Source organism: Sapajus apella, unplaced genomic scaffold, assembly GCF_009761245.1.
Source record: "Sapajus apella isolate SASKATOON/1434 unplaced genomic scaffold, GSC_monkey_1.0 scaffold189, whole genome shotgun sequence".
Classification (NCBI taxonomy): Eukaryota; Metazoa; Chordata; class Mammalia; order Primates; family Cebidae; genus Sapajus; species Sapajus apella.
This window is the reverse complement of record NW_022437129.1, coordinates 1,160,903-1,175,225: the sequence shown is the minus strand read 5'-3', so window position 1 is coordinate 1,175,225 and position 14,323 is coordinate 1,160,903. Positions and strand designations below refer to the sequence as shown.

General features: G+C 56.9%; 1 protein-coding gene across 2 annotated transcripts in view; it reads left to right on the top strand.

Annotated features, from left to right (window-relative positions):
• Window positions 1-4,982: 4,982 nt before the first annotated feature.
• Window positions 4,983-14,323, top strand: part of LLGL1 (LLGL scribble cell polarity complex component 1) — an 18,481-nt gene continuing 9,140 nt past the window's right edge. The window contains exons 1-10 of one of the 2 annotated variants that reach the window (XM_032269158.1): window positions 4,983-5,130; window positions 9,215-9,312; window positions 11,458-11,539; window positions 11,635-11,765; window positions 12,746-12,904; window positions 12,981-13,143; window positions 13,237-13,369; window positions 13,616-13,670; window positions 13,806-13,960; window positions 14,055-14,278. In XM_032269158.1, the coding sequence (XP_032125049.1) occupies window positions 5,050-5,130; window positions 9,215-9,312; window positions 11,458-11,539; window positions 11,635-11,765; window positions 12,746-12,904; window positions 12,981-13,143; window positions 13,237-13,369; window positions 13,616-13,670; window positions 13,806-13,960; window positions 14,055-14,278 (1,281 nt within the window). In that variant the 5' untranslated portion in view covers window positions 4,983-5,049. Of the gene's footprint in view, window positions 5,131-9,214; window positions 9,313-11,457; window positions 11,540-11,634; window positions 11,766-12,745; window positions 12,905-12,980; window positions 13,144-13,233; window positions 13,370-13,615; window positions 13,671-13,805; window positions 13,961-14,054; window positions 14,279-14,323 lie in introns of both variants that reach the window. The other variant, XM_032269157.1, reaches the window with a different exon arrangement.

The following is a 14,323-nucleotide window of genomic DNA, read 5'->3' as shown; positions in this document are numbered from 1 at the left end:
TGGTGTGCACCTATAATCCTAGAACTTTGGGAGGCCAAGGCAGGCAGATCAACTGAGGTCAGGAGTTCGAAACCAGCCTGGTTAACATGGTGAAACTCTATCTCTACTAAAAATACAAAAATTAGCCGGGCGTGGTGGCAGGCGTCTGCAATCCCAGCTACTTGGGAGGCAGAGTCAGGAGAAATGCTTGAATCTGGGAGGCAGAGGCTGTAGTGAGCCGAGATTGCGCCATTGTACTCCAGCCTGGGCAACAGAGCAAGACTCTATCTCAAAAAACAAAAAAATGGAGACTGGGGGCTGGGCATGGTGGCTCACACCTGTAATCCCAGCATTTTGGGAGGCCAAGGCAGGTGGATCACCTGAGGTCAGGAGTTCAAGACCAGCCTGGTCAACATGGTGAAACCCCATGTCTACCAAAAATACAAAAATTAACTGAGTGTAGTGGTGCATGCCTGTAGTCCCAGCTACTCAGGAGGCTGAGGCAGGAGGGTCACTTCAACCAGGGAGGTGGAGATTACAGTGAGCCAAGATCGTGCCACTACACTCCAGCCTGAGCAATAGAGTAAGACTCTGTCTCAGAATAAAAAAAAAAAGGCCAGGCTCGGTAGCTCATGCCTGTAATCTCAGCGCTTTGGGAGGCTGAGGCAGGTGGGTCACCTGAACTTAGGAGTCTGACATTAGCCCGACCAACATGGTGAAACCTTGTCTATACAAAAAATAAGAAAATTAGCTAGGTGTGGTGTCGGGCACCTGTAATCCCAGCTACTCGGCAGGCTGAGGCAGGAGAATCACTTGAACCTAGGATTCAGAGGTTGCAGTGAGCTGAGATTGCACCACTACACTCCAGCCTGGGGGACAGAGCGAGACTTTGTCTCAAAAAAAAAAAAAAAAAACAGAGACTGGGGTAGGACAGGGACTTACCCAGGGTGATAGAGGCAAAGAACTCAAACAGCAATTAATGGAAATTAATGGGAACCATGATAACAGCAGCTAACACTCACCTGGCTCTTCCTAGTTGCTTAGCATGTGCTAAGGATTAATTCATTTGTTATAGGAAATGGGTCCAGATCCAGACCCCAAGAGAGAGTTCTTATATCTCGAGCAAAAAAGAATTTAGAGCAAGTCCACAGTGCAAAGTAAAAGCAAATTTATTGTCTAGGTGTGGTGGCTCACGCCTGTAATCTCAGCACTTTGGGAGGCCGAGGCAGGTGGATCACCTGAGGTCAGGAATTCGAGACCAGCCTGTCCAACCCCGTCTCTACTAAAAATACAAAAACTATCCGGGTGTAGTGGCACAGGCATGTAATCCCAACTACTTGGGAAGCTGAGGCAGGAGAACCGCTTGAACCTGGGAGGCAGAGGTTGCAGAGTGGAGATCTGCACTCCAGTCTGGGTAACAGAGCAAGACTCCGTCTCAAAAAAAAGGGCTACTCCATAGGCAGAGTTGCCCTTTTTTTTTTTTTTTTTTTTTTTGAGACAGAGTTTCACTCTTGTTGCCCAGGCTGGAGTGCAATGGTGAAATCTCTGCTCACTGCAGCCTCCATCTCCTGAGCTCAAGAAGCGATTCTCCTGCCTCAGCCTTCTGAGTAGCTGGGATTACAGGCATGTGCCACCATGCTAGGCTAATTTTGTATTTTTAGTAGAGATGGGGTTTCTCCATGTTGGTCAGGCTGGTCTCGAACTCCTGACCTCAGGTGATCTGCCCGCCTCGGCCTCCCAAAGTGCTGGGATTACAGGCATGAGCCACCGTATCCAGCAGAGTTGCTCATTTTTATGGTTATTTCTTGATGATATGCTAAACACGGCATGGATTATTCATACCTCCCCTTTTTAGACCATATAGAATAACTTCCCGGCTTTGCCACGGCATTTGTAAACTGTCATGGAGCTAATGGGAGTGTAGCAGTGAGGATGACCTGAGGTCACTCTTGTGACCATCTTGGTTTTGGTGGGTTTTGGCTGGCCTCTTTACTGCAATCTGTTTTATCAGCAAGGTCTTTATGACCTGTATTTTGCGCCAACATCTTCCTATCTCATCCTGTGACTTAGAATGCCTTAACTGAGGCTTGGGGCAGTGGCTCACGCCTGTAATCCCAGCACTTCAGGAGGCTGAGGCAGGTGGATCATGAGGTTAGGAGATCAAGACCATCCTGGCTAACACAGTGAAACCCCGTCTATACTGAAAATACAAAAAAGTAGCTGGGCATGGTGGCATGTGTCTATAGTCCTAGCTACTCAGGAAGCTAAGGCAGGAGAATCGCTTGAACCCAGGAGGCAGAGGTTGCAGTGAGCGGAGATCACACCGCTGCACTCCAGCCTGGGCAACAGAGCAAGATTCCATCTCAAAAAAAAAAAGAATGCCTTAACTGTCTGGGAATGCAGCCCACTAGGTCTCAGCCTAATTTTACCCATCTCCTATTTAAGATGGAGTTGCTCTGGTTCACATGCCTCTGACACTATTTTTTTTTTTTTTTGAGACGGAGTTTCACTCTTGTTACCCAGGCTGGAGTACAATGGCGCGATCTCAGCTCATCGCAACCTCCGCCTCCTGGGTTCAGGCAATTCTCCTGCCTCAACCTCCTGAGTAGCTGGGATTATAGGCATGCACCACCATGCCCAGCTAATGTTTTGTATTTTTAGTAAAGACAGGGTTTCACCATGTTGACCAGGATGGTCTCAATCTCTTGACCTCATGATCCACCCGCCTCGGCCTCCCAAAGTGCTGGGATTGCAGGCTTGAACCACTGCGCCCGGCGCCTCTGACACTTTTAATCTCCACAACAACCCTTTTACTACCATTTTTACTGATGAGGAAACTGAGGCACAGAGACTTTGAGGTAATTTGTTCCAGGTCACACAGCTTCCAAATGATAAAGAGGGAACGTGAATCAATGTTTTCCTTTTTCTTCCTTTCTTTCTTTCTTTCTTTTTTTTTTTTTTTTTTTTGAGACAGAGTTTTTTTTTTGTTGCCCAGGCTAGAGTGCAATGATCTCGACTCACTGCAAGCTCTGCCTCCCAGGTTCAAGGGATTCTCCTGCCTCAGCCTCCTGAGTAGCTGGGATTACAGGAGCCCACCAACACATCTCGATATTTTTTGTATTTTTAGTAGAGACAGGGTTTTGCCCTGCTCTGTGCCCAGGCTGGAGAGCAGTGGCACTATCACGGCTCAAGGCAGCCTCAACCTCCTGGGCTCAAGCCATCCTCCTGCCTCAGCCTTTTGAGTAGCTGGAATTACAGTTGGGCCAACATGCCTGGCTAATTAAAAAGATATGCTGGGTCTTGCTCTGTCGCCCAGGTTGGAGTGCAATGGCACGATCTCAGCTCCCTGCAACCTCTGCCTCCCAGATTCAAGCGATTTTCCTGCCTCAACCTCTTGAGTAGCTGGGATTACAGGTGTGCACCACCATGTCCAGTTAATTTTTGTATTTTTAGTAGAGACGGGGTTTCACCATGTTGATCAGGTTGGTCTGGAACTCCTGATCTAGTGATCCGCCTGCCACGGGCTCCCAAAGTGTTGAGATTACTGGCGTGAGCCAACTCACTTGGCCAGCTAGCCAGGAACTTCTTACTTCCTGTGTGAGGCAGGGCAGCGACCAGAGCCCAGACCTCTGAGCTGTCCCTGCTGCCTGTGCGGGATGTGGCGTGGCCAGTGGCCAAAAGGGTCTCATCCTCCTCACTCCAGCCGCGCTGCCAACAACTAACACCTCTCGCTTTTGGCTGATAGTCTCAGCTTCCTCATTTGGGATGGGTAATATTGTTGGCTCCCTCCTAGAGCTCCTGAGAGCACTAAATCAGCTGAAACCATGACGATCTTTGAACAGTGTCTGCCCTGCGGTAGGCACTTAGGGGCTTTATTGTTGTCATCCTCCCTTCTCTTGCCTCCCCACCCACTCCTGGCCCCTCTTTCAGATCCAGCCCCAACTCCTGGGAAAAGCTGAACACAGCTGGCTAGGAGTGGGTGGAGGGGGACAGGCAGGCCCCAAGGCTTGGCAGCTGCCTCGGGGTCAGAGGTCAGCACCTCCTCCCTTGACACAGTTGGTATGGCTAAGTCCTGTCCTACCTGCCCCACCTAAGCTTCTGGGACCTCCTGCAGCCCCATCTCTTAGCCTGGCGGCCTATCCTCAGCCTGGAAGGAAAGGTTCAGCCTCGAGGCCATTGTCCAGATGAGAAAAGAAGGCCTGGGAGGTGGGTGGGGTAGCGGCAGGGCTAAGCTTTGTTCACAGGCTGTTCCCTGCCGGGGGAGGCCCTTCCCCCATTTCAGTGAAGCCCCAATTCAACCCCAGAACAGTTCCAAATGCCACCTTGATCCCGTCTCTTTCTTCGGCTAAAGAGCCTTTTGCGTTGGGTCCTGAAAGATGTGTAGGAGTTCCCCAGGGGCTGGGGGTGAGGAAAGAATTTCTGACTGACTACAGAGCCAAGGCAAAAGCACAGCGATGAGAGGTGCTCTGACACAGCGGGGAACAGACAAAATGGAGTTCTGTGAAATTGGTAAAATATAAACTTGCCAATCACTTGACCAATGGTGTAAATGGGAAAACTGAGGTGCAGCGGGGCCAGGGAGTTGTTCCAGTCAGAGCTCTCTTGACTTTCGGAACAGGGCTGCCCCATTACATGAGTGGTCAGGTCGCTCGCTCTCTAGGAGAAGGAAAAAGTCTCCTTCAAGCCCGGGAACATGCACCAGTCCCCGCCAAAGCGCTTCCCCAGCCGCCTGCGCTGGAACCCCGGCTCAAGGACTACAAGTCCCGGCAGGCCCCGCGCCGCGGCGCATGCTCGGAGGGCGTCCCTTAGCGAGCCCGGCCGAGCTCGGGGGCCCAGTTCTGCATTGTCTGACCAACAGGGGCGGGGCGGGCGGCACGGCGGGCACGCTCATTGGTCGGCCGGCCCGTCCGTCGCGCCCCGTGCCCACCCCCGTACAGGCCCGGCCCCGCGCGCCCGCGCCAGGGCCGCCTGGCGCCCCGCCCGCGCCTCAGGACCGGCGGGGCCGCGCGGCGCATCCTGCGGGCGGCGGCGGTAGCGGCGGCGGGCGCGGCGCCGGCAGCCGGGCGCAAGATGATGAAGTTTCGGTTCCGGCGGCAGGGCGCCGACCCGCAGCGCGAGAAGCTCAAGCAGGAGCTCTTCGCCTTCAACAAGGTGCGGCAGCAGCACGGGCTGGGGCGGGAGGGGGCGGGCCGGGGGCCCGGGCTAGGGGCCCGGGGTCGAAGCCACGTCGGGCCTGGGGGGCGGGAGCTGGCGCGCGGCGCGGCGCGGGGCGGGGGCCCGGCTGCGCGCCCCCTCGGCGGGCCCCGCTCTCGTTCCGACTCTGGGTGGGTCTGGGTCTCCGGCCGACTTTCCGTGTCTGCTCCCTGAGTCTCTGCGGGCCGCCCTGGCCCTGGCTCTGCCCGTCTCTATGTCTGGGTCTCTCTGTCTCTGAGATTCTTTGCCTGTCTCTGGGTCTCTGTCCCTCTCTCTCCGTCGCTGACTGGACCCCTCGCCCCAGTTGTGCCTGTATGTGTGGGGGTGTCTGTCTCTGACCCTGCGTATCTCTGCCTGTCTCTCTTTATCTCCTTGCCTCTCATGTCTCTTTCTGCCTCTTCGTCTCTGAGTTTTCTTTGCCTGTCTCTCTCTGTCTCTCTGGAGTCTTTCGGCCTTACTCTGTCGCTCACTCTATGTCTTCTTTATCCTTTTTCTTTGCGTTCCTGCTCGGCCCTTGGGACAGCCCTGGGCCCCTGTTTGTTTTGTGCTTTGGCACCCTGGAGGGCAAGAGGGTTAGTGGGGGCAAGGCAGCTGTCGGGGGTGAGGCTGGGAAATCCCTTCAAGGAGTCTCTCCTTCCTTCCCCCACTGCTCCAGGCTCTGCCTTGCCCAGCCCTGCTCTACCCTGCTCTGCCCGGGGCGCCCAGTTCAGGGGACATGGCTGGCTGTATACTACACTGCACTTCAAATCTTGGGGCCTCAGTTTCCCTAGCAGTCAAATGAGGCTACTTTTCTCCATACTGTGGGCCCTGGCTCCCTGTACCACATGGGCCAGCTGTCCTGCTGCGTGCACCAAGGTGGAGTGAGGTGGAGGCTTTTTTTTCCTTTCCCCTAGTGGGACACAAGGGGCCGGGGAAAGGGGCCGGGGCCACCCCAGCCCTGGCCTCCTTCTGCACTGATGTTAGAGCAGGGCCTCAGCCTGCTCCTGGCTCACTGTTCTGGGAGCGTTGGTTTTGTCCTCAGTCTTACCCCAGAGCCTCTCACTGCTCTTCGAAATTAGAGTTATCTTCAAAATACAGGTAAGAAAATTGAGGTTCTGTGAGGGGTGACGACTTGCCCAGAGTCACACAGTGAGCTCAGCCAGTATCTTTCTTGAGTTCCTGTGTTGGTGGGGTTGTATTTTAACCTTACGGGGCAGGGATTTTTTCCAAGGGGCTGCTGTGATCCTGGACCAGTGTCATGCCAGGCACCCTGGGCTGCCTCTTGTCTTGGAGGAGGCTCTGGGACGGCTGGACCTGGAGTAGCAGAGGCCATGGGAGGGCTCCAGGTTTCCCTACTGAGGTCTGCAGTGGTTGCTGGTGAGAGCTGCCAGGACCCTCACATGGTGGCTGAGAACCTAACGGGAACCTGAGAGGGGCTCAGAGGGGAAGCTGGTGCGCCACGGTCCCCAGATGGCGCCTGTTTTCTCTGCCAGGGAGGCTATGAGGGCGAGGTGAAAGAAGAATGGCCCTTCAGGGGAAGGCGGGAACAGGCACAGGACTAAATGTCACTTTTTTTTTTAGACAGGGTCTCTTGCCCCGGCTGGTTTACAGTGGCACAATCATGGCCCACTGCAGCCTCAACCTCCCTGGCTCAGGTGATCCACCTCAGCCTCCAGGGTAGCTGGGACTATAGGCTTGTGTCACCATGCCTGGCTGGTTTTTGTATTTTTTGTAGAGCCATGTTGCCCAGGCTGGTCTTGAACTCCTGGGCTTAAGAGATCCATCCATGTTGGCTTCCCAGAGTGCTAGGATTATAGGCATGAGCTACTACCATGCCTGGTCTAAATGCCATATTTTCAGCCAGTGAATTGGGGTGTGCAGTTGGGACTGGAGACAGCTGGGGGCGAAGCTCAGCCCACTCTGGCTAGCCTTGGGGTGGCAGAAGGTAAGGGCCCTCCACTGAGGAGAAGTGTGGGCAGCAGTGGCAGGAAGTGGAGTGGTCTTGGGGAAGGGACTTAGTCACCAAAGGGGGCAATAGGTGATTGCTAGGGAATAGGCCCCTGGTTCCTGAGTTTGGGGGGTAGAATACAGATCAGGAGTGAGCAGAGACTTTGGACTCCGAATCTTGGGTTCAAATCCCAGCCCAGCCCACACGTTGCCTGTGGAATCTGCCTTCTCTGTCAACTAATACTGAGCCCCACTACATGTGAGGTCTCCAAGGTGCTGAGGACAACAGTAGTTACCAAAAAGGACAAATTCTCTTAACTCAGGGGGCTGATGTACTTGTGCAGGAGACAGTGAAAAGCCAAAGCAAAAAAAGTAAAATAGGCAGTAGTTGGGGTGGTAGCCAGTGCTGTGGATCAAATGAAGCAGGGCAAGGAGGTGGGAGGTGTGGCCAGGGTGGCTGCTGCAGCCAGGATGACTTAGGGAGGCCTCTCTGGGAAGGTGACTCCCAAGAGCAACAGGAAGTGCTTGGGGAAGTGCGTTCCAGGCAGAGGGGCAGTAGGTGCAAAGGCCTGGAGGCGCAAGCCTCCCTTAGCTGGGATCCCCAGGGGGATCCTGAGCAAGGGAGGGACGACGATCTGGCTGTGGTTTCCATAGGATCTGTCTGGCCTCTGTGGGAGAAGAGACTGTAGTGAGCACCAATCCAGGCGGGTGATGGTGTGGCCTGGAGCAGGGTGGGGGGTGTCTTCTGTGTGTTTTGAAACTGAGTTCATGGGGCTCAGAAATGGGCTGGATGTGATATGAGGGAAGCAGATGCTGGAAAGTGGAAAAGCTGGGGGGGTTTGTGATGCAGTGTCCTGTCTCTGGACCTTGGTTGTAGTGAGGGACTGGCTAGACAAGGTCAGGTGCAGCAAGGGCGTGGCATTATCGGTGGGAGAGAGAAGCCCTAGCCAAATGGCCAACTCTGTCCTTAGGTGGGCTTACTGTCCTCAGGGCCCAGATGGGAGACTGAGGCTTGGAGAGTACTATGAATTGCCCAAGGCCAAACAGCTAGGCCCTGACCAAACCAGCTACCCAGAGGTCTCAGTCCCCACCTGGATGGGCAGAGGCAGGCAGGGAGGGAGGTTGGGGTTACAGGCTGGGAACTGGGGCTTCTTAAAATGTGCGTCTGCCCAAGTCAGTGGGTCAGGAGTTACCAGTGGTAGAAATAAAAAAAAAAAATAAAGAAAGAAAGAAAGAAAGAAAAGAAATGAAAAAGGAGTTATCAGTGGCCAACGTGGGGTGTCCTGCACTGGTGTTCAGGATGGGGCTGGAGCTCAGCTGTGCAGGCTTCCCACGGAGGGCACAGCCAGCTAAAGACAGGAGACTGATGGAGAAGGGGCTGCGCTGTGAAAGGGGCACGGGAACGGTTGGGGACCTGTCCATGGACACTCTAGGTACACAAACCCCCTTAACATCGTCTCCGCCACTGATGTGCATGGGAATCATGTTGCCCAGCTGTTGCCAGGTGGGGAGGTGGGATGATGCCTTCAGGGTCCAGGCAGAAAGCTACCTCTTTCTGGGCCTCTGTCTCCCTGTGTCTGGGAGGAGGCAAAAGCCTCTGCCTGGCTGATCCTGGGTGTTCTCCCTTGACCTGTGACCTCCACTCAGGCCTGCATTTGGGGCTCATCATGGACATCATATGGGACTCCTCCCCACGCTTTAGTCTGTGCCTTGAAGAATGGGGTGTGGAGCCCTTCATAGGGCAGGTGGGGCCTCATCGGTGCTTGTACCTCTGTGAGCCTTGCTTCACCTGTTGGTTGTGGGAGCCTACATGCAGTGGGGTCCACATGAGCCCGTGTGCATTGGGGGACACGGGCTTGGCAAGGGGAGGGCCTCTGTGGGCCATGCACATGGTAGAGTCATGGTGGAGTCCAGGGGCTTGGCCACCTCCCCACCAACTGGAGGCATGATAACCCATTTCACAGTTGAGGATGCTGAGGCACAGTGAGTAGACCTGGCTCTTATCCCCAGTGTGTCAGCTGTAGACCCTGGAGGCAGCCTTGGGGTGGGCCTCGGGGTGGGCCAAGGCACAGGTACCTGGGAGTGCTTACCCCCAGCAGCCCTCCCCTCCTCACAGACTGTGGAGCATGGCTTCCCCAACCAGCCCAGCGCCCTGGCCTTCGACCCCGAACTTCGCATCATGGCCATTGGCACCAGGTCTGGCGCTGTCAAGATGTATCCTTTGCAGGATAGGTGTTCAGGACCACTTGCCTGTAGTTCCCTATGTTCTGGGGTCCCAGTCTTGGCAGTTTCCAGCTCAAGAGGAGACAGAGGTGCTCTGATGGGCAGTAGTGGGGGCTTCTGTGGACACTACAGTAAGTGCTGGGATCTTGGTGGAGGCTGGTATGGCTTCTGTACCTGGGACGACTGCGCAGAGATGAGTTGTCTCAGGGGTCCTTTTGCTGAGAGTTGGGTGATGGGGGCTTAGTTTTCAGTAACCACAGCTGTCACTTGCTACATGTCAGCCAGCCAGTTACCTAGGCGACCCTGCCATCATCCCAGCAACCGTGACTGGGGAGGCCAGGCCTGGGGGCTGGGCTGTGATACCCATGGAGGGTGGCAAGTGGGCTGGGGGCCCTGGTGAGCTGGTGCACACACGTGTATGAATGTGAAGACACATGTGTGCAGCCAAGGGGGCTGGGGGCAGTGCCAGGCTCGGCATGGTGAGCGCAGCACGGCCCCCACCTGGATCCTGGCTGCTGCACAATGGGCTGTGTGAGCTGCACAAAGCAGGCATTTTCCCTGCAGGCGCCGGGTGGGGGTGGGGGGCAGACTGGCAGCTCAGTGCCTCCTTGCCGGCCCTGGAGAGTCCCACCCCAACTGCTCTTGGGGAAGCCAAGGTGCAGGGTCTGGCTGATGGTGACTTAGCAAGGGGTGCCGACCCCCACCCCTCCTGTGTGGCCCTCTGGGTTTCAGTACCCTGGTTTCGGACATCACTTCCCAGAAAATTTGTCAATGCCGGGAAAGGGGAGGGTGTGGGAGGGGGGTCTTCTCACCCCAGGGCTGGGGCACTGGCCAGAAAGGGGCGGGACTCCTTGCCTACTCTGGGGAGTACAGATGGGCTGAGATGTCCTCTCCTCTCCCATGGCCCCAGCAGCACCCGTAGGGTGAGTGAGGCAGTGCTCTGGGCCCACATGCCGTGCTGCCTGCCTGCTGCTCCCACCCCTGCGGGTGCTGCGCTGCATCCACATGTGTCCCTGCAGCCTTCAGATGTTCCTCCTGCGTTGGGGTCTCCTGTTCACTTGCTTGTTCCTCAGGCTCATAAAGATGAGGAGACTGAGCCTCAGAAAGGAGGCTGGAGCCCGGGGTCCCCTTCCCTTCCTTGCTTCCCCTGACCACCACTGCCTGGAGCCCCTCAGGTTGGGAAACTGAGGCTGGAGAGGGCCAGCCCTGGTGACTAGAAGCTGTCCCTCCCCCTGCCAGGCCAGCCCCATCTCCTTGACAACGCTGGTTCCCGCCCAGCTGCTCCTGTCCCCTCTTTTGTCCCTTCTTCAGAGTTCCTTGCCAGGCTCCTGTAGGAAATCCCAGCTCAAGCTCTAGGCAACGGCTCCTGTGTTGTCACTGGGGCAACGTAGCTGACTCCCCTGCATCCTCTGTCCTGGGGGCCCTCAGGCCCGCCGTGCAGTCCGCTATCAGCCCTGGAGTTGCTGGGACTCAGGCACTGACACTGGGCACTTCAAGCAGGTCACCCAACCCCTCCAAGTCTCTGTGCTTATCTGTTGAATGGGCAGGCTGGGGTCTCTCTTCCCTCATGGTGGTGGTTGTTGGCTTCCTGCCTTGGAGGGAGGTGGGTTTTCTTACCCAAGGCTGAAGTTTGGCCTGAAGCTGTGAGAAAAGGCAGGCTGAACTCTCCTCCCCTCTGGCATTCTTGTCCAGGCCTGGCCTTGCATCTCTGGCCTGCCTGGTCCTATCTGGCAAGGCACAGCTCCCAGAGCCCATAGACACACCCGGGGCTGAAGTGAAGTGGAGCCCCATCCTCTCACCAGGCTGAGGCTAAGCCTGCTGGGCGTGTTTGTTCTCACTTGATCTGCAACAGCCCTCCAAAGTGGGAGTCACTGACTCAGTTTACAGGAAGTGAAGGTCCCATAGCAGCACCCGACTTGCAGGAATGAGTGGAGCCTGCACACTGAGCTTGGGCATACTGTGGAGGTGCAGGGTGGGAGCTTTAGGGAGGGGATCTCCGTTCTTCAGGGATGACTCCTGGATGGTCAGCCCATGGCGGGGCCCACTGGAATAGTCTGGGTGAAGGAGGAGCCTTGGGTATCTCTTGCTGTGATTTCCTGGTCCATGCCTATTTCCACCTTGACCTGCCACCCTCAGCTATGGTGCACCTGGTGTGGAGTTCACAGGCCTGCACCGGGATGCAGCCACCGTCACACAGATGCACTTCTTGCCCGGCCAGGTGAGCCTCTGCATCCCACTGGCCAGCTCCCTGTGGCCCCCATATCCACTCACCCCCCTAGGCCAGCCCAGTTTTCATCTCTGCTCATATACCAGGGACGCCTCCTGACCCTGCTTGATGATAGCAGTCTGCATCTGTGGGAGATTGTCCACCATAATGGCTGTGCCCACCTGGAAGAGGCACTGAGCTTCCAGCTGCCCAGCCGGCCCGGCTTTGATGGTGCCAGGTACTGGAGAACTTGGCTGGGGCGGATCCAGGGGAGGCTCTGAGAGCCTGCTGTGTAAAGGCAGCATGGGGGCGGGCAGCTGCTAGCGGGGGCTGGGTTCAGGGAGCGGTGCCTTGAGCCGGGCCTGGGTCCTAGGCTGCAGCTGTTGGACCCTGCTTTACTGAGGTGTACTCTGCGAACTTTTCAGGTTAAATGGGAAGTTTGGGCTGAGTCGAGGTGAGCAGGTAATTAACGTTGTGAACAGCAGGAGGTACATGCATTATATGCCAAACTCCTAGGACCTGAGGCCTGGCACTACACTTACTACATTGATGGGGGTGTCTAGGGGTTTGGGGCAGGGCCTAAGCCAGTTAGTAACAGCAAGGGTCCCCTGGCCCTCAGCTGTGGGTGGGAGACAGGCCTTTCTGTGCATAGGTGAGAGGACAGGCTTGAGGACAAGGAGGGTCCCATGGGCTGTGCTCGGTGAAGTGCTGGCAGCATGCCCCAGCTGAGTGAGAGCAGGGGGCATCTCTCTCCCCAGCCCTGCCTGAAATAGCCGGAACATGGGAGTCCTAACCCAGGGATGGATTCCTGGTGCCTCCCAGCTTCTGCAGATGGGGGTATCTGAGGCCCCCCTGTGAAGTGAGGAGGTATCTGAGGGTTGGCAGTGCGCTTCCTAGGTGGGGATCAGGGAGGAGCTCCTGGTCCTGGCTTGGGCAATGCCCTGGTTCCTGCTGTCCTCTCCTGGTGGGTGGGAGGAGCTAGGAGCTCAGTCTGCAAGACCTGGGGAGCCTATTTTTATCTGTCTCCCTGCTGACATCCTGATGAATAATTGAGCGGGCTGATTATGACGCATGTCTTCCTGGGGTGGCTCTGTAAGTAGGCCCTAGTGTGTGCCGTGGAGCCAGTGATGAGTTATCAGCAGTGGCCCAGCCCCTCACACCCCACCTCAGCAGATGGATGGGCTTGCACCCTCACTCCCTTCCCCTTGTTCCCTGCAGTGCACCGCCCAGCCTTACCCGAGTCACAGTGGTCCTGCTGGTGGCTGCCGGCGACATAGCAGCCCTGGGCACTGAGGGCAGCAGTGTCTTCTTCCTGGATGTTACCACCCTGACCCTGCTTGAGGGGCAGACGCTTGCCCCAGGCGAGGTTCTGCGCAGGTAAGAGGCCAGTGGGCTTCCTAGCACACACTCTGTGCCCGGGAGGTTCTGCTGGCTCACCCGCCTTTCTTCACAGCGTGCCAGATGACTACCGCTGCGGAAAGGCGCTGGGCCCTGTGGAGTCGCTGCAGGGACACCTGCGGGACCCCACGAAGATTCTCATTGGCTACAGCCGGGGCCTGCTAGTCATCTGGAACCAGACCTCACAGTGTGCGGACCACGTCTTCCTGGGGAACCAGGTATGTGGGTGAGGCCCGTGTCCCCTCAGCCTGGGACCCTTGTGCACACCCATGGCTCATGCCTGCCTGTTTGCCCCCGCCTGCCCATAGCAGCTGGAGAGCCTATGCTGGGGGCGTGACAGCAGCACTGTCGTCAGCTCCCACAGCGATGGCAGCTACGCTGTCTGGTCTGTGGATACCGGCAGCTCCCCAGCGCTGCAGCCCACAGTGGCCACCACACCTTACGGTGAGTGCTGGGAGGCCTCAGCCAGAGGGTGGTGGCAGGAGAGGGCACAACTGAGCCAAGCCAAACTGGCTGAGTAGTGACTTCCCCGAGGGCCTGGTCTGGGGGCAGTGTGCCTTCCCCCCGGCCACGACTTTGCGGGGAGGCAGGAGGCAGCTGCAAGGTAGAGAGCAGTGGAGGGACGGGCAGGAACGGCAGAAGTGCTAAGAACCACCAGCGAGTCTGGTCTGATGCTGTCCCACCCCCCAGGCCCCTTTCCCTGCAAGGCCATCAACAAGATTCTGTGGCGGAACTGTGAATCTGGGTAGGTCAAGGGAGTGGGTGTCCGATGTGAGTTGGGTCTGGCTAGGGGGCTGGAAGGGTGGGCTCTGCCTGGGACATGCAGTATGTGCTCCAGACCCAGGTGGCTCATGGCTCTCACACCTCCCACCACACACAGGGGCCACTTTATCATCTTCAGTGGTGGCATGCCCCGTGCCAGCTATGGTGACCGCCACTGTGTGAGTGTGCTTCGAGCTGAGACATTGGTGACGCTGGACTTCACCTCCCGCATCATCGACTTCTTCACTGTGCACAGCATGCGGCCCGAGGATGGTGGGTGCCCTGCCCTGCGCTACCCTTTCCCAGCCACACCCGGCACCCTTGCCACCTGTGGCTGCACTCACCCCATGGCCCCTCCGTCCCACAGAATTTGATGACCCCCAGGCCCTGGCTGTGCTGCTGGAAGAGGAGCTGGTGGTGTTGGACCTGCAGACTCCTGGCTGGCCAGCCGTGCCTGCCCCATACCTGGCCCCACTGCACTCGTCTGCAATCACCTGCTCGGCCCATGTGGCCAATGTCCCCGCCAAGCTGTGGGCCCGCATAGTGAGCGCTGGCGAGCAGCAGAGCCCCCAGCCTGTCTCCAGTGTCTTGGTGTGTTTGGGGGTCGGGGAGTCTTGCAGGGTGCTGTTGAGGAAG